Consider the following 20,600-nt stretch of genomic DNA (forward strand, 5'->3'; position numbering starts at 1 on the left):
GCATGCACTTGAATCCAAGTTTTCTGTGCAATGATTTATAAATAGAATATAATTATATACCAACATAATATGTACCTTCCTAAAATTCAAAATATGTTTGATGATATTTTGATTTCTACAGACCGAAATCTATAAAACTGGTGGTGGACCAACAACTTCAGCCCTGAGATGCCTGGAAGAAAAATCGCTGGAATGGGGGGATTGCAGTTCACACCTGAAGACAACATGTATGATTCCAATGCGGATTTTAATAGCAAAGTAGAAAGCGATTCCGTTGATGTACTTGGAAGAATTCCAAATAGTTACTCCGTCGAACGACAATAGTGAAATTATTGCGTTATCGCCACCTGCTCCATTAATTTCAAAGAACTTCGTTCGAAAAGCAAAAGCAAAAGGAAGAATGACCAACAAGGTAGGAACCAACTTTCACAAATGTGATGAAATTTGCTCTCTTAAGAAAAAAAATTTGAGAAGGAGCTAGAGATCCTTGAAGTAGAGCTTAAAATCAAGGAGATCGAGCTTCAACTTAAAGAAAAAGAACTATACAAACAAGCTCACCAATACCTATTTATATAATGCGTTAATCTCAACAGTTTTTCTATTTTTTTTTTAAGAAAAGAACCAATATTACATAAGAAACGTGTTCAAATACGTAAAGCCATTAAAAAATGTATCTACTAGTTCGTTCCGTGCTGCAGTATTGTTTTTGTTTGCGATTTGTAATTCAAAGTTTGTAAAAGCTGGTACTAATACTTCTCCATCATTTGGAGGCCTTTCGTCTCCAATTTCAATACAGATATTATGCAAAACTGATGTTGCAACAATGACTGCCATTATTGTTTTTATTTCTATGCGCATACCGATAGGAAGGCAAGGAAAACGCCTTTTCCAAACCCCAAAAGCTCTTTTAATTACATTTCTCGTTTTGATTTGAGATTTGTTGTAGGCAATCTGAGCTGTAGTATTAGCATTTTGTATTGGGGTCAATAAATAATTTCTACACGGATAGCCACCATCACCAAGTAGACAAAAATTTGGAAATTCATTGTTTTCAAATCTAGCATGAAGAAGGAAATGGTCAAAAATATTAGCATCATGCCCACTTCCATCCATGAAAACCATCCTTTTCTGTTCCTATAAACTTTTGCTTCCGCTCCACCAGGTGACTGAATTCTGATGTGTGTGAAATCCATTGCACCAAGTACTTTCGGAAATCTAGCCAAGCCGTACAATTTGATTTGAAAGTTCATCATATCATGACGATCAGTTGGAAGTGGAATAAATTGCGGTCTCTTAAATGTTATATGTTGTGTTATTTTTCGTACGATGTGGCAAACAGTTGATTTTAAGATATTAAACATATCTTCGACGCAGATTTGGAAAGATCCTGTGGCATAAAATCTTAAAGTAATAACCACTTGATTTAATGCACTGACGGGTTTATTTCGGTTAGTTTTATGCTCCAAATGATGACCAAACAAACTCAACAACTGATACACAGATGCTTTGGAAAGTTGAAACCTCATTTTGAAGTCAATACCATCATAGTCTGAAAATGGATTTTTGTGAACGCGGAATACTCTTGAACGGCGAATAACTATGTGTTGTTCTTCTAAGTCAGATGAAGATGAGCAATATAACATTCTAATTAAAAAATTAAATTATAAAAATGATATTATAAATGGTAATGAATTGAATTTGTTTACCTATTCATTCTGTATCTCCAAATATTGAGAATACAAATTTAAAATCTTGTTTACTTTAAAAACGCTTGGTGAAACCAAAATATCCCATTTTACAGTTTAAAATCCTGTTAAGTGTTTGAAAATAGTTAATGAAATTGGGCAAAAGTGAATATAAAAATTTTATAAGTTTGATGTGTATATAAAATAAAATTTAATTCAAGTCGCTAGCTTCTTTGTTTCGTGTAATACTTTGGGTTAACCAAATTGTTAATTTTTTTAAATTGATTTGGTGAGAAAACCAACCACTAAACTTTTTGGAGAGTCATTTCTGCATTATTGTCTGTGTAACAAAATTTATTTAAATCGATATCTCCACTTGTTCTTGAGATATCGCCGAAAAAAAAGAACAGACATCTCTCTTAAAGTATTTTATGTAGATTCTAGAGACTGAAAACATTGAAAAATTAAAAAAAAAAATCAATTCGACCAATTACAATAACTTCCTGTGGGAAGTTGAAGACATTAAATAAAATCGAGGATTTAATCATTTTTCTAAGAAAATAATTACACTTAGGCGTATACGCAGTTTTTATCTTAAAATAAAATTAATCTGAAATGTTTTACTGATGACCGTTTATGCAAATCAGTAAATGTACGTCATAACATTAGATGTACATATGTAAAAACTAAAAGATTCGATTTTTTTCCACTTTCGCTGTGAATCTGAAATTTCATTAATACATTGTTTGTTTTTCAAAAGAAATTCGAGAAATTGTAATTCATCTCATTGAAATAAACCTTTAGTAGGTGAGTCCAAAAATAAAAAAAAAAATAAAACATTTTACTGATGGCCTTATTGAATTTTTTAAGACGTATTTTATTTGAAAATTAATTAGAATTTGTGCTACTATTGTGCCCTTAAAAACAAAAGTATAATCATAAATAAATAAAGCCCTAATAAAATAAATAAATAAATTTATTTTTTTTATTGCGGCTTTTTAGTCTTAAGTCATAAATCATTCACGTGTCATCAGTTGATTACTTGAAGTGGACCAATAATTTTATAGTTTGAACTAAATTTCTTCAAACGGCCAACATCACACACCTACATATACAACAAACAAACATATAAATTAAACACAATACCAAAACTATTTTTAAAAATGATAGATTAAACTTTAAAATCTGTGTAAGATACTTGAACTCTTCACATTACACGTGACATGTTCAGCTCGTATAAATTGGGGAAAAACTTACTTCGAAAAGGTTAAACTTCAATGTATCGATTTTTGTTGTATACAATGTTTGAAATATTGCGTTCCATATCTCTGCACCCCCTTCAACTGTTCACCCGGATCCAATATACCCAACGAGTATTCCTAACTTAACAACTATACAAGTTGGTACTAGTAGCAGTCGATATGGATTCTATGTTATTGTCATTCATTCAATACGTGAATGTATTGTTCATATATAGAAAAGAATAAAACAATGAAATAGAATTTCATGCATGATGCTGTGCAAAAATATTTTGTATGCAGCTGTGTGCCTATGTATGTGTAGGAGATATGGTAAACTGAGGTTCGTCAACTAAATGCAAATTTTTTTGACTATATTCGCTTGTTTGTTTACAGTGAGTGATCTTTTCTTCCATGATTATTCTATTATCATTATTATTATTAACATTATTTAAGCAAAATTTGTTGATAGGAATCCACAGTTCTAGACGATTATAATGAATTTTCTTGGATTAGTTTCATTGAATCAGAACTTCTGACACTTTTGTTAAAGCCTTACAGTTGGGTGATTGATATAATATACAACTCTTAATAATTTCACCAGAGTTCTACCATCATAATGTCGCTCTCGTATTATTAGGGTTTCAAAAAAGATAAAAACCGGAAGCAAAAATCATTTTCCGCTGGTCAAATTAAATTTGATTTTTCTCGTTATTAGATTAAAGTTTTTTTTTGTTGGTTGTTGATAATAATAAACTTTACTCCCTTTTGGCTTTCAAATTTGTACACTTATCTTTTGAAACTATATTAGCTGTCGAATTTGTCCCAGTTTACCATACCCTTGAAACAACGCAACATCACACATTCATATAGATACGAATTGTTTTGTTTTTGATTTTGCTATAACATTCGACCTAGTTTCCCCATCAGCATACAGCACAAAATTGGTACAGGAATTTCATTTTTTGTTTTGAAAGTTTTAACTATTTTCAGCTGGAGGTGCAGTTGAATATCCAACAAAAAAAGATCAACCACTCTGTTTACGTATACCAACATAAAAGTACCTACATTCATACCATAGATGCCTCTAGGGAAAATTGTTGCAGCCCTTTTAGTCCAAACTCGCACTATGACTGTCAACCCAAAAAAAAAGACATCACTGTTTAGGTATCTACGAATTTTTAGTGAGACCAAGGGAAAGCTGGGTGTTAGTGTTAGAATATATCGAATATATCTTGGCACCGATTTTCACATAACACTCCGAGGTAATTGGATTCATCATGGTCATATTTCCATTTTCAACACAAATTCTCCTTGAAAAACTCATAAGCACAACGAATATTTATATTAAACAACCAATACAAATTCGTTCAGTATTTGCTTAAAAAAAGGCTTCAAAGATTGCCATAATATCACTTTTATATATTCTTAAACCAAAGATAATACAATGCAAAAAAATTGAAAAATATGTTTAGAAAAACAAAATAGCAACAATCAAAAGAATCAGAGTGTATAAATATATTTCCTAAAACTGGGATAAAAAAGGATAAATCTAATGCCAGCCGGCAGGTGAATGGCACTCAATCAGAATTGATAGATTGTAGATGCCTGATGCCACAGTTGATTTTGGACGAGTGCAATTCATGAATATGTATTTAGTTCGTCACACATAATACCCTCGTATATATGTTTCATCTATAGGTAAATATACCTGAATACATATTTGGCAGCATTTTTTATTTATATGTAAACTTATGCTTTAAGTTTAATAATCTAAATGTAAATGCATCTTTATTTGATTTTTCATAGATAAAATTTAAATGCAGGCATTTTAATAATGAGAACGCGTTTGTTTTGTTTTATTTTTTGAATATGCAAATTAAAGAAACACGCGAATACTGGAGATAGCCAAATAGTTTGTGTGAAGATATTTTATTTTATTTTATAAATATTTATAAAAATAAATTTGTATATACATCGTGGTGCTTTGAAAGAAATTCGAGGAAAAAACATTAAATTTAATTAAAATAAACATTCGATTTCCAAAACAACCATTTCACTCTGATATATAAAATGGGCGTGCTTTAAGTAAAGTCAGTCAAGTCAGTCATGTTAACGTCGTTCAATAGAAAATTGCTAACGGATGTCAATTTTATGGTGTCGAATTTAAAACAATTATTTTTATTTTCAATGGCCCTTTTCCCTTGAACACACATAAATTACATACATACATAGATATCATTACATTATGTTCATCAATCAAAGGAAATGCTTTTATTTATGGATAGCGGAAGTGACATTATACCTCAGTAAAATGTTTTCCTCTTTTAAGATCAATCGAATTCTTTCAATGAAAAGAATAAAACAAACATTTTAGAGACAAATTATTTGCTGTTGGTTTATCGTTTTTTTTTTCCTTTTTTCTTTAATAATGAAAACGCTTCTTGTGTTTAAGAAATTATGTTAAAGTGATTGACATTTTGTTGGTATCTGCTTTCACTTTAATTCTTAAATAAGAAAAAAATATTTACATCTGTTTAGCCAATACGCGATTAATGGATCACACCAAATAGCTTTTGAGATTCGAAAGTGAATAACTTGTGATGAAGGGCTCTAAGAAGTATTTAGGTCAGAAACTATTTGGTGTCGGTTTATTGTTTGAACTAGACTCTTGCAGAAAGTCTTTAGTTTCAACAGTGTGAACTAGAGCGTCGCGACAATTCGCATCAAGGCTAAATTTGCGACAGAAAAGAAAGCTAAAAATACCGAAGAAAAATTCTTTGAGTCTTGAACAAGAGCTGGTTTATGAAATCAACTTTTTCAAAGTAGATATTACCAAGCCAAGCTATGAAGAAAAAATACCAATACCACATTCGACAGCTAATTCAGGCTGATCGATTTAGCTTTTTTTTTCGACTTTCTGGCAGCTAGTACGAAGTTCACACATCTTAACATCCACAAGGGGACATGAAAATCCCCTAATCAATCAACTGTAAACCAGAATGGCCACATTCAGTACGGCCACGGATATCCCGATTCAAGCAAAAATAACGGTGTCATCGAATTCCGCTGAAAGAATCACTCAACCTAGGCGACGCAGAACAAGGCCGCGTATGACTACATCTATAGGGAACTGCTTTAAAAAGCAATGTCTAGTTTTGGCTTTCCTATCAAACTTATCCGTTTGTGCTGAATGATGATGCAGAATGTACAGGTAAGGCGACTTGAAACTTTCCCGTCAACAAAAGACGCACAGTCTTCCAAAGGTCCATCCAATTACTCGGATTTACCTATCCATATTGACATAGTTGGTAGATCAAAGCGTGATTGCAGTGGATCGTTTTTGAAAATTGGAAAGGAAGCGGAGAAGATGGGTTTATTGGTCAATGAGTTCAAGACCAAATATATGCTGTCATAAAAAAGTACAATTAAAATAGACGTTTTGAACAAAACGACACCATGCGCAGCAACTTTGAGGTAGTTAGAGACTTTGTCTCCATAGGCACCGCTTTAAATTCAAATAACGTTTGCAGCGCTGAGATCAGACGTAGACGTCTTGCAAATCTATAGCTCTGAAGTTAAGACCGTGTAAAAGAAAGATGGGAGCGTCTTAGGATGTTTCGACACAAACATTTTTCGGGCGATTTTTGCATATAGATGGAGAGTGGATGAGAAGATACAACGACGAACTTTGCGGGCTGTTCAGTGACACTGACCTGGTTAAAAGAATAAAAGCCTAACGACTTAGATGACTGGGTCAAGTTAAGTGAATGGACATGAACTCTCCAGCCCGGAAGGTCTTCGAATTTAATCCCGGGAGACAGGCGCAAAAAAGGAAGTCCGCGGCTCAGGATGGCCCACGTTGGTGGGAGAGGACCTCAGCCAACTTAGTGTGTGGAACTGAAAATAGTTTTTCTTGTATTTCAAAAGCTTTCTCATTGTTATGGTCTGCATGACAGATCTTGTTTCCTCTTGCTGACAGTCAGAAATGAACTAATCAAGCTGCATGCTTTTCTTAAACAGCCAAACGTTTGCGTAGTGTTATTTATTCTACAGATTTTTGATTAATTATGAAAAAACAATTTTTTTATTCATCAAACCCGGTCGAATACTTTCTGCAAAAATGGTAGCACAAAATTTTTCTTAACTTATTTATGTATAATATGCATAAATAAAGTACAGTTTTTATACTACTTATAATAAATGTTTAGTAGTTTCAGTGTACGTTGAAGGAAAGTAGGAAAATATAAAAGAAACATTTTTATTACATTTACATAAATATATTCTTTTAAGCGCGTTCAATTCCCAATAAAATTTACTTTGTAGACATTTAAATACACACTTTAGGTTTTTCTGTGCCAGCTGAACACAGAACCTTTAATAATCAATATCGTTTGCCGGACTCTAAATCATAATCAAGCTTAAGTGACTTGACTACCTGAATATCAAAAAAGGCGATTTCATAAATAATGTATATGCGATTTTACATTCTTTGCAGGTTCTTTGACATTACAAAAAATAAAAAAGCAAGTAAAGATCCCAACTTCATCCAAAACGTATAAAAGAGGAAAATGATTTCAAAGGATCTATGCATATATAGATGGCACCTTTATTTCCTTACCGCATTTATACAAATCAAAACGGTCACAAACAACATGCACACGATTCTCATCATCTCATCTGATGTCATGAGGAGATATAGACGAAACTTATATTAAGTGAAGAAGAAGTAAAGTCAAAAACATCATCATCATCATCTGCAGACTTAAAAGACCTCCTTTCACGTGAAATCGGATATAAATGCTTTACAGTTGATTGAAAATTTCCTGCTTTTATAATATTATGTCCTCTATAAATTATTGTAAATTTAAAATCATTTCCAGAGGACACACACTTTGAACTTAACAATTCCTTAGTTACCACCTGAATTTGACAACTTTTCAAAGATTCCAAAGTACCATGATAGGACTGTAGACTGACGTAGCCTTAATACGTTATACCTACCTATCTACACACTCATTTATACACACGTAAACTTTTATGCTTATCTGTAGCTTTACGTCTGCCTAGAACCTACTACATCTATGGATGAGAGAAATTCAACTGAGCATTTAATGTAGGTCAAAATCCGGAACGGAAATGAAGTGCTGAGTACTTCCTTAGACCGCAAACACATATCCTTTGCCCTTATATACGAATAGAAGTTGTTTGAGTGTGGCGCTTCCTGGTGTAACGTGTGACTATATATTCGTACTGTTCACAACTCACAACAGTATTTTACAACATCCAAACTTTTTGATGTTGCCAGTATGGACGAACGAGCAAACTACCGAACGGCCAACGATAAAGGGCGGACGTTGGGGCAGCCGAAGGGGCAGTAGTTGTCTTGACTTGACGTACTCAAATCAAGAAACCATTAAATATAATGCGACACACTATAGAGAGAATATTTCTATTCGCACAGAGTAAACACACACACTTTCTTTCCTCCCTTCTCACCCTTATCACTCACTACCCAACGACTAATATTTTGAAAACAAGGGGCCAAAAAGGAAATGCATGAAATTCAATTCCAACACTTTGCTAACCACAAACAATTTACTTTGACGAAAGGAATAAGAATCAAGTCCATTACAATTTTATCACAAAAGATGCATGGTCGGGTGTTTCGGGTGTGATTGTATGTGAGTGTGAACCTCACCAACACCAACCACCCAGCACAATAAGTAACAACTTTCTGTGTTTATGTCCCTTTCTCTATGTTCCTATGGACTGGCCATATCCTGATCCTTTAGTTCTTTTGCTTACGATGATAAATTCACATTAAATTAACTATTTAAGTCCTTAACAGAATGCAAGTGAATAAATAATAGTGCAGTTTGTGTTTTCTGTTCTGTTCAGTTTTATTTTGTTTTGTTATTTAATGACTTCATGGCACAAATACATACAATTCAAGTATTTCTGATGGAAATGTTAAATATTCCTTGAAAAATTGTTTTTGCTGCATGAAAAATCTTAAATTCACCTACCTTTACCGGGGTATAGGTTAGAGTTGATCCTTGCGCTGAATGTGCTCGGAAGCCACTTTGTGGCATATCGAATGTCTCTGCGGTATTATTGAATGACCATTTGAAATTTTCCGGTGGGGGAAATGCATCAACCTCACAAGATATTTCCGCGGCTTCATTTCGAGCAACACCATAGATTTTCTTTTGATCCTGTCGACATATTGGCTTATCTGGAATATTGAAAAGAGATTATTTTTGTTATGCATACACATGTAATGCAAAAGTATTAATTTCTTTATGTTATGTTACATTAAGTAATTGGTTCCTTTTCACCATATTCATTGGGTAAGTTACTAAGAGTAACTCACGACAGTCACCACGGGTACCAGTGTACTGATTATTGCAAGTATTTCCCGGACAAAATCAAGAGCTCTAGTTTTTTTATCATTTCAGGATGATTGCTAGTTGCTTATGATGTTGAGAAAAAAAAATATATATATAACCGCCTTATTTTAACCTGGCTCTTTTGAGAAGATTTTCACATTGAAAAAGCTAATAAAATTATATGAAACATGGTCTTTATAAAAAAGTTCTTATAACAGTTAAATCATAAATTAGATCCGGCATGGAATCGTTAAGATTTTTTAAGTAGTTCAGAGAAACTCAACTCCTTAGGATAATTAATGGTTGTATTATTGGAATCAAAATCTTCAAACCTTAAAAGTGTTTAAATGTTTCAATTATTGTATTTAAGTTTTAGGGCCACACTTAAATTTCGTAAGCTTTAATAAGTCTCGATAGTCCTTGTAATTTTAATAAAAAGGTTTTAACTCCTTCAACACTATCTAGGAGTCTTCATCTACCCATTTTTCTTTAATTTGCAACTAAAAAAACAATTCATTTCACTTGAATATTGAAAATTTGTCAATCAAGTTATACACATAAATACATTTTTTATTTTTCAACACTCCATTTTATTTTCATCTGAATTCTTTTACTATGTTCTTCATTTTTCATTATTTTCATTTGCAAAATGGTCAAAAATTAGTGAAATTCGTTTTTAATACCTACTGAGGTTTCTCCAGCAATTTAGTACGAGTAAAGGTTTCAATTTCAGCTTCACATCAATATTCAGATTTACTGCTCATTTTCATTTTGAATATTGCTCATTTTTGAAAAGAGGTGTAGCTACATTCCGCTTCATCTCATTACGCACACACATTTTCGAAAATGCTTAGAGCATTTTTTCCAAATATTGATCTTAAGATGTTCAGAAAAAAATAAAAACAAAATATCCTAGTAAAACTTTTAGTCTTGTTTTCGCCCACTTTTAAAGCAAATTATTTTTTGAGTCAACTGAATAATAACAGCGACAAATCCTTGTTTATGAACGTTTTCAAGTACTGTATAGTTTAATTAAACAATTTTAGTGATTTAAGTAAAATTTAATTTCTATTCAAAAACTTTAACACCAATGGATAGATTTACATGCCTTAGCAGTGTTTAAAAACCTAAAATCGACTTGATTAGACCTCAAGTCTAACCAAACGTCCTGCCAGTGATACAATTGGCCGATGTTTTGATAGTTTTCATTCTTATACTTAAAAAATATGGTTTTTTACAGATAAAACATAAGAGAAGGTAGAAAGAACTGCAAAACAGCAGATTGAAGAGGTATACAACTGATTCTGGGGCAAAAACAAAACAAAAAAGAGGCTGGGATGCGACCCGGACTGATAACTTCCCATCCCGTCTGTCAATTTGTCTTGCTTAAAAGTTTGTCTATATGTACTCGTATCACTTTTACCAAATTTGCGTACTATTTTTTGTAGATTTTATTTTTTATGAAAAAACGGACTGTTGGATTTTAATATAAAAATTACTGAATATCGAAAACAATATTTTCTGTGAAATAAAATAAGTTTGTGGCCAATATTTTTAAGTTTTGAAAAGCTATTTGAGTCGAAAGTAAATTTTTAAGAAGTTTTAGTATTGTTTTTTTTTTATAGTTTTATTTTTTGTAAAAAAAACTGTCAATTCGATTTTTTAAAAATGTTACCAAATGTTGAAAACAATATTTCTTATGAGATAAAATTACTTTGAAGCCAATATTTAAAATTTTTAAAGAGATATTTGAGTCGAAAATCAATTTTTACCAACTTTTATACATTTTCTTTCAGGTTTTTATTTTTTGTAAAAAAAACGGTAATTCGATTTTTTTCAAACTTTAATTGAATGTTGGCAACAAGATTTTTTGAAAAATAAAAGTAAATTAAAGCCAATATCTCAAAGTTTTGAAAAGACATTCGAGTCGAAAATAAATTTTTACCAACTTTTATAAGTTTTTTTTTAGGTTTTTATTTTTTGTAAAAAAAACTGTCAATTCGATTTTTCTCAACATTTTTCAATGTTGAAAACAATATTTCTTATAAGATCAAACAAGCTTCAAGTCTAAATTTCAAGTTTTTGAAAAGATATTTGAATCGATATTCAATTTTTACGAACTTTGAGTAATGTTTTTTTTTAGATTTTTATTTTTTATAAAAAAAAACTGTCAATTAGATTTTACTCAAAATTTTATCAGATGTCAAAAACATTATTCTTCGTTGCACAAAATTGTTTTAGAAATGAAATCATATTTCAGTCATAAAATTTTGGAGGTGACAAATTTTTTTTTCAGTTTTATTTGTTTTTAAAAAAAACCGTCATATTGGTTTTTTTTTCAAAAAATATACCTGTTTGGTATCATGTTACAATATATTATATAAAATTTAATTTAAGTCTCTAGCGTTTTTGGTTCGTAAGATATTTAGGGTTAACCAAAATTTTCACCTTTTTTCAAACTGCTATGGTAAAAAAAACCACCCACGCAATTTTCTTGAGAGCCCTTTCTGCATCTTTCTGCCTTATTATCTGTATAACAAAATTTATTTGAAGTCGATATCTCTTCTGGTTCTTGAGCTATGGACGACGAAAAAAACGTCGCGAACGTACGGACGTACAAACGTACGTACACACGCACGCACAGACATCTTTCTAAAAATCTTTTATTTCGACTCTAGGGACCTTGAAACGTCGAGAAATGTCAAAATTTTCAATTTGACAAATAGGACCCATTACAACAACTTCCTATGGGAAGTTAAAAAGAGGCGGTTATGCGACCCACACTGATAACTTCCCAGTCGTTAACCAATTTTTACCAATTTGAGTAGCACTTCTAATAAGTTTTTATTTCTAATATAAGCAAATGCAAATTGGATAAATGAAATTAATTTGAAAGCAAATTCTTTCTATTGTTCACGTGAAATCGTACTGTTTTGGTAGATTTTATATGTTTATGAAAAAAACGGATTTTTGTATTTTTATCAAAAACTCACTAAATGTCGAAAACAATATTCTATGTGAGATAAAACAAGTTTGAAACACATATTTTTAATTTTGAGTAGCTATTTGAATCGAAGGTACATTTTTAGAAAGTTTTAGTATGTTTTTGTAGGTTTTTATTTTTTGTTAAAAAACTGTAAATGCGATTTTTCTTAAAATTGTTTTAAATGTTGAAAACAATATTTTTTATAAAACAAAATTATTTTGAAGCCAATTTCTCAAAGTTTTAAGAAGATATTTGAGTCGAAATTCAATTTTTACCAACTTTATGTCATGCTTTTTTAGGTTTGTATTTTTTTATAAAAAAAAACTGTCAATTAGATTTTCTCAAATTTTACCTGAAAAGTTATTTTCCGTTGCACAAAATTGTTTCGGAATAAACCCATTTTTTTTGATCAATTGGATTTTTTTATAAAAATATATTTTTTTGGTATCACGTTACAATATATAATATTAAATCATTTAGCTCTCTAGCGTTTTTGGTTCTTGAGATATTTAGGGTTAACCGAAATGTTCACCTTTTTTTAAACTGATATGGTAAGTAACCACCCACGCGAATTTCTTGAGAGCCCTTTCTGCATTATATCTGTATAACAAAATTTATTGTAAGTAGATATATCTTCTGGTTCTTGAGCTATGGACGACGAAAAAAACGTATCTAACGTACGAACATACGGACGTACGAACGTACCTACACACGCACGCACAGACATCTTTCTAAAAAAAAATTATTTCGACTCTTGGGACCTTGAAACGTCGAGAAATGCCAAAATTTTCAATTTGACAAATCGGACCCATTACAATAACTTCCTATGGGAAGTTAAAAATTAGCGAAATTGCAAGTCTCTCCATTTGAAGAGTTATTAAAATTTCAGCCATCTTTAAGGACTTAAACTTATGAAAAAAACCTACTTACGAAAAGTTATGCTGTTAGAGTTTTACAAAACTCAAATAATAATAGCATCATGTGGTTTTTTCAACAGATACAAATATTAAGTTTCAGTGGCCCTGATAAGCTAACCCTTTAATTTCACGATTTGAAATAATAAGAAGTTGTTAAAAGCTTCATTAAAACTGTGAAAGAGGTGTTGTTTATTGAAAGCTGTCAGTAATTATGAAATATTTGTGGTTGAGGTCGTAACATCAAAACTACTACATCTGGGTTTAAGCAAATCTGGGAAAGAATATTTCGTTAATAATCTAAAAATTGTTAACCTATAAACTTTACTTACCAACATGAAAACGTTCGGTGTTATAATAATAGCTCTGAAAGAGGAGCAAAATTTGCACTTCCTTCAATAACTCTCGTACTCATCTGATCTAAACATTTTTAAATAAACTTGGAGATGGTTAGTACCACCAGTTTATGATGGTAGTGGTGAATTTAGACAAGGAGACAAGGAATTCTGAAATTAGCATTTAGCGAAAAATTCTTCGCCTACAACAAAATGCTGTAGGATTCATACCGGAACTATTTTACGAAATGATTGAAACAAATAATGTTGGAAGTACCAACTACCAAAGTTAACAGAAACTTGTTTTATTCTAGACCAATTACATTTTTAATTTTTGTACCTATTCAGTTGACTAGAAAAATTTGCAAGTTGTCGAAAGAAAAAGTAGGAGTTGATTTTTGATAATTATTTTTATTTACTATATGCTAAGAAAAATAGCATATGAAGGGAGTAGTTAGCACCAACAGATGGCACAATACTCATCATTATTTGGAATTATTTGGATTTCGATGCTCTAACAAAGCCCAGAGGAGGTATATTTAGTTTTTGGTTTATACATATATGTTATCAAAATGAGTTATTTTAAAAAAGAGTCAATATACACTAGTACATTGGTTATTTGAAATAAGAGAACATAGTTTTGAGAATGAATGAATTTTTGAGTAAACCTTCTTTGTGGTTTTTATTTGTATAAGTAGCTTTATTTGAATTCCAGCATTTTCTTTGTTGAGATTTTTCCTTAATTTCATTTTTTTTTATTTTTCCTTTTGTTGTGATTATAAGTTAGATTTTTTACCCTTAACTAAGACTGAAAATTTCTTATTTTTAGTTCTACTTGGACTCTTTGGCTTCAAGATTAGTCCGAAATCTTGTTGTGCAAATGAAGGTTCATTTTATGCAAGTTGGACCACCTGCACAACATAGTTCCATTTTCTACTTCACTTTATTAAACATGAAAAAAGGCTTTGCTAAAGAAAATAGTGTTTTCTTTTGTAAGTCTACGTAGGTAAGAAAGAAAGGTAGGTGAGGTATGTAGGTAGGTATTAAGAGAAGAATGCGGAGGGAGTATTTTGCGCTCATTTGCACTTGCACCACATAGAAGCATGAACTCAAAAGAAGAAAGTTTTTTTGTATTTAAATTTTACATGTATTTTTCTTTCTCATTCTGAAAGAAATGAAGGACTACACAGGACCTTGTTCACATTTTTTTGTCCTCTTCTCACCCGCAGTCGCATTCTCTCCTAGCTTAGCAAAGTCAGAGGTGGTGGCAAATGTACTATAATTTTTAAGCAGCCAAAGGGAACTCTTATATCTGCTTCGATGGAATAAAAATAGTATTTTAAAATATACATATATCTACACTTTAGGTATGGTAGGTTAAAAAATGGACCCGGTTTTGTCGGTTGGATGGTTGGTGAAGAATTTTTTCCCAACTTGTGGGTCGTTATTTTTTTCTGAAGTCGTCACCATCGTTGCTAGATGTGATTGTTTATTTTTTTTTAACGCTTACTTTTTTTACTATACTTCTTGGAGTCTTTTGTTTCATTACGTGCTCCAGTTTCAGTTTTTTCCTGAACTTTTTGTTCTTTAAACTATATTCTTTCTTTTTATAATTCTTTACTTCTTTTTGTTGTGAAGTTCTAGATATTCTTCTCAAAAGAATGGTTGGAAAATAGCGTTAAGGCATTGTTTCTTTGTGCAAAACATTCCCAAAAGGTTCAACCTAGATGAAGAAATTGTTTTTGTTTTTTTTTTTTGTCCCGAAGAAAGATGGAATGGACCGTGAGTTGCAGGCAATAGGTAAATGAAAATAGCACACATTTATTAAAGAACAGAAGTGAGTGGGCAAAACTAGTTGTAAGTTATGTTTGTGATAGTTTTTGTTTCACATCCAAGGAATTTATAAAGCTTACATTTAAGTTATCTTTTATACTATACTTACACATCACTTTAAGTTCAACAATATTGCTGTCACCATCGCCTTCAACATTTGACGCCGTACATGTGTAATTACCAGCTTGATGGCGTGTGACACCTTGAAGAGCTAAATCACCACTGCTGACAATAACCCCAGCTCTTTGATTATGTTGAATAATTTGGTTCTGAAAGAAGAAAACAAAAGAAAAGTAATTAATTGCACCTAAAACTATTTTTTTTTTGGTAAGTAATAAGGTTTGTCACATATTCGTAAGTCCTTGTATGTGACAAAAATTCTTCCAATCCCTCCAGGGAAGTGACATAATCGATTCTTGCTCAAAATAGAACATGTACAAGTTAATACTTGTTTACTTGTTTTATGAAATGAGTATTAACACCTTGGTAACACCTTGCCTCTTCCCAGCTTGAATGTCAAATATATCTATACCTTGCAATGCAAAGCGTCTACATTAAGTTAAATATTATCTTTTCCTATTTCGGCTTTCGTTAACCTAATCCTTGTATTAAATTACACGAAGAATCAGTTTTATTTGCATGAAATGTATAGCCTACTGTCTTTAATTAATAGAGTCGCTGTTGGAAATCTAATAAATTATTAGCATTAACCATTCCCAGTCCTCTTTAATGGTTCACATTATTTATCATCGCACTTCGTCAAAATCTAATTAATTTAGGTATTTATTTTATTAGCACACACACAAAAGTCCTTAAGAAAAATGTCAAACAAAAAGCAATTCCTTTCAAAGTGAAGAAAAACGAAAAAAGTTTTCGTTCTTTTAACGACTTGTTTTTTAATTATTTTAGCTGTCTATTTGTCTGCTGCATTTGTCAACCATACCATAAAACTACTTACTCATTCTCTATTACAAAATCAAGGCAAAGGTAATTGGTTTTCTTTTCTATGTCTTTACGAAGAATAATTATAGAAGGTGTGTCTTCTGCAGTGTACAAGTGTTTATATGCTTGAATGATTGGAACAAAAATAAAAATGGAAATGGATGGAACTAAAAAAAAAATGGAAATGGATTGATAACCGCAGAATGCGAGAAGCTGTAAAGGAAGTTTAAGAACCAACCAAACGTTTTATTGAAGCCCATATTATTGATTGTATCTAAAATTAGTCAGACGAAAATAGTGTTTGAACGATTATAGTCATCGACATTAAAATCGAATTTTTGAAAAACTTAAAACCTGATTTTCCAATAGTAAGTCATAAGGCATAAGACTTTATTTGCTTTAATTTAGTTTGAGTACAAGGAGAACTAAAAAAAATGTATACAAAATCACAAATGCCTTTAGTATGAAGTTGAGTTTTATTGTCATTACAATCCGGGGTCTCCACTTATCCCAATTGGATCCTTGGCCATCCTTTTTACTTTATCGTAACGCCATAATTAAAGTATTTTTCGAGCCATATGTGATAACCAACTAACCGGTGTATACTTTTTTCACAATACCTGAACTAAACGCGGGTTGAGAAACAGATTCTTTGAGGACATTACTTATGATCTGGATGAACTCTCTGCTATCCCAAACAAAAATTGGATATAATTTGCCAAAGGTACAAAAAGCCAGAAAACGCTAAATTGGTCCAGTCAGAAAACAAGGAGGCAAATAGTCTCTTTGGTTAGATTAAAATGGCTATACGTTATAAAGTAAGACACACTTAGGCTAATATAACGGTCCATTATGATACCACATAAATCTTGTGGCTTTCTTCTAAGCTCAATGAAACCTGTTTAATTCACTTACGAAAGACTGATTATTTTAATATGACTGATATCGCTTAGATCGTTGTAGGAGAATTCTCCTGGACTTGAACTTTTAAGCTAGAGCTAGACATGTACAGAGGAGGTGAAGGAATGTTTCCTAATCTTCCTCATCCATACAGCTTCTGCAAAAATCATTTGAGACCACGCCTAGCCAACAGGGAGCTTTCCTTTTAGACAGTGCACGGTTATATGACCAAGATTATCGAGCTTATATGCGATCTGCTAAAAGAGGGCAGGTAATGTACCGTGAGCTATTTAAATCTAGTTTAGGCCAGATGTTTTTCTGGCAAATTTATCTGCCTAACAATATAATGGAATGTCTCTATGGCCCTGCACCCAAAGGTGAATATTGAACAGTTGTGCCATTTCCATTAGAAATGATAGACAGCTATGCACTGTTATAGAGTTTATAGAGACAAAGTCCAGAGATTTGATAGCAGCCTGACTATCTGAGAAAATACGGATATCAGATGTTGATATCAAGTTTTCTTTAAGTAAGTACATACAGAGAAATTACCACCAGAATTAGAGGAGATAGAACAACACCCTGCTGTGTCTCTTTACTAACAAATCTTCTAGCTTCTACTCTTTTTAACAAACTAAAAACAACGCTTACAACAGAACAACAATGATAGTTAAAACAAAGTGACCTAAACTGCACATGTATGATTCAACCTGTGGGATAAGAGAAGAGAGCACGTCCAAGAATATATATTGTCATGTGAACCTCTCCTCACCCAAGTAGTTGCGCCAACTGACCTTCAAATAATTAGGGGGTTTGCAGAAACTCTATTACGTCCTTAGCGTAGCCTCCGTCCTGAACTATAGGCAGGCTGTGTACAGTTTTTTAATTACAGCAACTCCAAAAACGTCCTTCCTGAGCCCAGGACACAAATTTTGTTTTCATATTAGGATTCTAGAATCGTCTTGATTTCCAACTTTTGCTCAAAACAAATTTCAAAATTCTACCACATTCGCAAGTGTTTAACAGTCTTACATAAATTAATTCAGTTAGACCCGGTTTTGTATGTTCTGTTTATCGAAAACTACTTGTGCATAACCAGGTGTTTTTAATTATATGATAATAAGAGAATTTTTAATGTCGAGACATTTTTTGATTTTGCTAAACAAAGTATCTACATCTAATATGTGTAGGAAGGTACGCCTATAATGCTTATTGTACATTGAATAAAAGAGCTCATAATTACCAAAAGATTATATTTATTTATGTAATTTTAATGAATTGCAAATATAAACTGCTAATTTATGCATTACTACTCAAACGTTTATTATATAATGCATTTGAATTTCTCACTTCCATTGATGCGTCTTTCACAAAACTGCTAATTGATTTCAACATCCATTCAATAACAATGGCTTTACGCATATTATATCAATAAATTAATCCCCTGTATTATACAACAATCCCCTGTTAAAGCCTTTTGAGACATAAATAAGAACAAATACGTGCTAACCACTCGTGCATTTAATTTAGTTATTTCTTATTTTGGTTTTCAATGGTTCTTGTTTTCAAAATTTATAAATTATTATAATTCATTCTGACAGTAAACTAAACGCAAAATGAGTAAACAATTAGTTTAATTAAATGTTATACCAAACCCTTGTATACCCTATATACCGTGTATTGTATATAGTGAAACCAAAAGATCCTACTTTAATGAATCAACAAGAATGGCCCTTCGTAAAATGAGCAAGAAAATACCATTAAAGTAGAAGAATATTTGTCAGTAGCTTTGTGTATATGTATACAACTGTACATGGCACAAAAGAGGCCATAAGAAAACTTGGTCTTTGCCATTGAATAATCGAGAATCCATTAAGTAAATTGGTGACAAATAAATTGTTTGAATTCATGTCTCGAGAACCCTATGAAGAAGAACCATAAACTTGAAATTTTCGCACACAATTATGGCAACGAGAGTTCGAGTGGCTCCATTGTTATCTTCAAAATGAAATGTTTCAGATTTTTTTATATGAGCATACCAGAATAGTTAGATGATATACATATATATTTAAAAATATTTTTTAATGTAATTATTGAAATTAAAATGTTTTGATGTTAAACCTTAACTGAAGTGAAATTTAGTTCATTGAACTTATTGTGATAAAAATTTCGATAAACATAAAGATTTATTAAATATGCTTTTAAAGATTGGCGTAAACATTGCATGGGATTTCAATTTAGTTCGGCAATTAAGGGTGGTTGAAAACGGAACCACAAACTGACCGTGAACAAATAGAATAGCACTATTCTTAACGTTGTTTAATTTTACTGCCGACGGTTTTTTTTGTTTTTAAATAGTATTTAACGCGTTTTTTTTTGAAAATCTGCACTTTTAAACATTTTATATACTACATATTAACAAATAACGCTTTATCTCAATTCTATCACTGTATGTTGTGTATCTATGTATATATAAATACATTTGTATTTATATATATTTAATATTTAACTGAACTCAGTAATTTAAAAGTTTAACCTTTTCTTTGGATATCCTTATAAATACTTTTAAACAATCCAATATACTTTTCAAAACAACACTTTCAACAAAAATATAATCATGAATACATTCAAAAAGTAAATCCAATAACATAGCTATATTTAAATTCTTACATTGTGTTTCCAAATAACTTTGTATGCCGCCGGATTAGCTTGAACTTTACACTCAAAATAAACATCATCGCCTTCTTCTATGTCCTCTGGATTAAGATTTGATCCGAGATCCAATTGCAATGTTGGTATAACTGAAACGAGAATGTTATGAAGACGATTACTTAAATGGATTTTTGCTTTTTTACGTTTTTACTCTTAAACTTTTTAAGCATAAAGATAATTGCTGAAGACGACGACGTGACGAACGTGGAGTGAAAAATAAATTCAAACAATACAAAAACAAATTCAGACGAATGTATTGACGATAATCTGTCCAAGCATAAACAACGCGATAAAAGTTGTTATGACAATAAAGGTGGATGAACAATTTAAAATAGGCAGATAATTGAAGTTAAATCAAGGACCTGGTCCTTCAGGTTGAAGGTCTTGCGTCAGGGTGACTTCATTACCACGTAAAGAAAAACCAGTTGCGGAGCACCAACAAGATTCGAATATGGAAGGATTTATTGTTGACAACCTACGAAAACGATTTAAGGACAACGAACTTTGGGTGTACACGTGTAATGTTAGGTCTTTGCAGCCTAAGAATCAGCAGAAGCCCTAGGCTGCTATAAAGCAGATATCATTGCTGTCTAGAAAATACGATGGGATGGGCCGGGCAAAAAGAGGATGAAAAACTGCGATATATTTACTATGGTGACTGCT

The 20,600-nt window shown here is 31.7% G+C and overlaps 1 protein-coding gene across 1 annotated transcript in view; it reads right to left on the reverse strand.

Moving 5' to 3' along the window:
• LOC129944902 (hemicentin-1) overlaps window positions 1-20,600 on the reverse strand; it is a 287,304-nt gene that overhangs the window by 38,580 nt on the left and 228,124 nt on the right. Inside the window, exons 9-11 of the mRNA XM_056054565.1 lie at window positions 19,896-20,026; window positions 15,493-15,652; window positions 8,953-9,161 (exon numbers count right to left, since the gene is read on the reverse strand). Of these exons, the coding sequence (XP_055910540.1) occupies window positions 8,953-9,161; window positions 15,493-15,652; window positions 19,896-20,026 (500 nt within the window). The remainder of the gene's footprint in view (window positions 1-8,952; window positions 9,162-15,492; window positions 15,653-19,895; window positions 20,027-20,600) is intronic.

This window comes from Eupeodes corollae, chromosome 1 (genome assembly GCF_945859685.1).
Source record: "Eupeodes corollae chromosome 1, idEupCoro1.1, whole genome shotgun sequence".
NCBI classification, from domain to species: domain Eukaryota; kingdom Metazoa; phylum Arthropoda; class Insecta; order Diptera; family Syrphidae; genus Eupeodes; species Eupeodes corollae.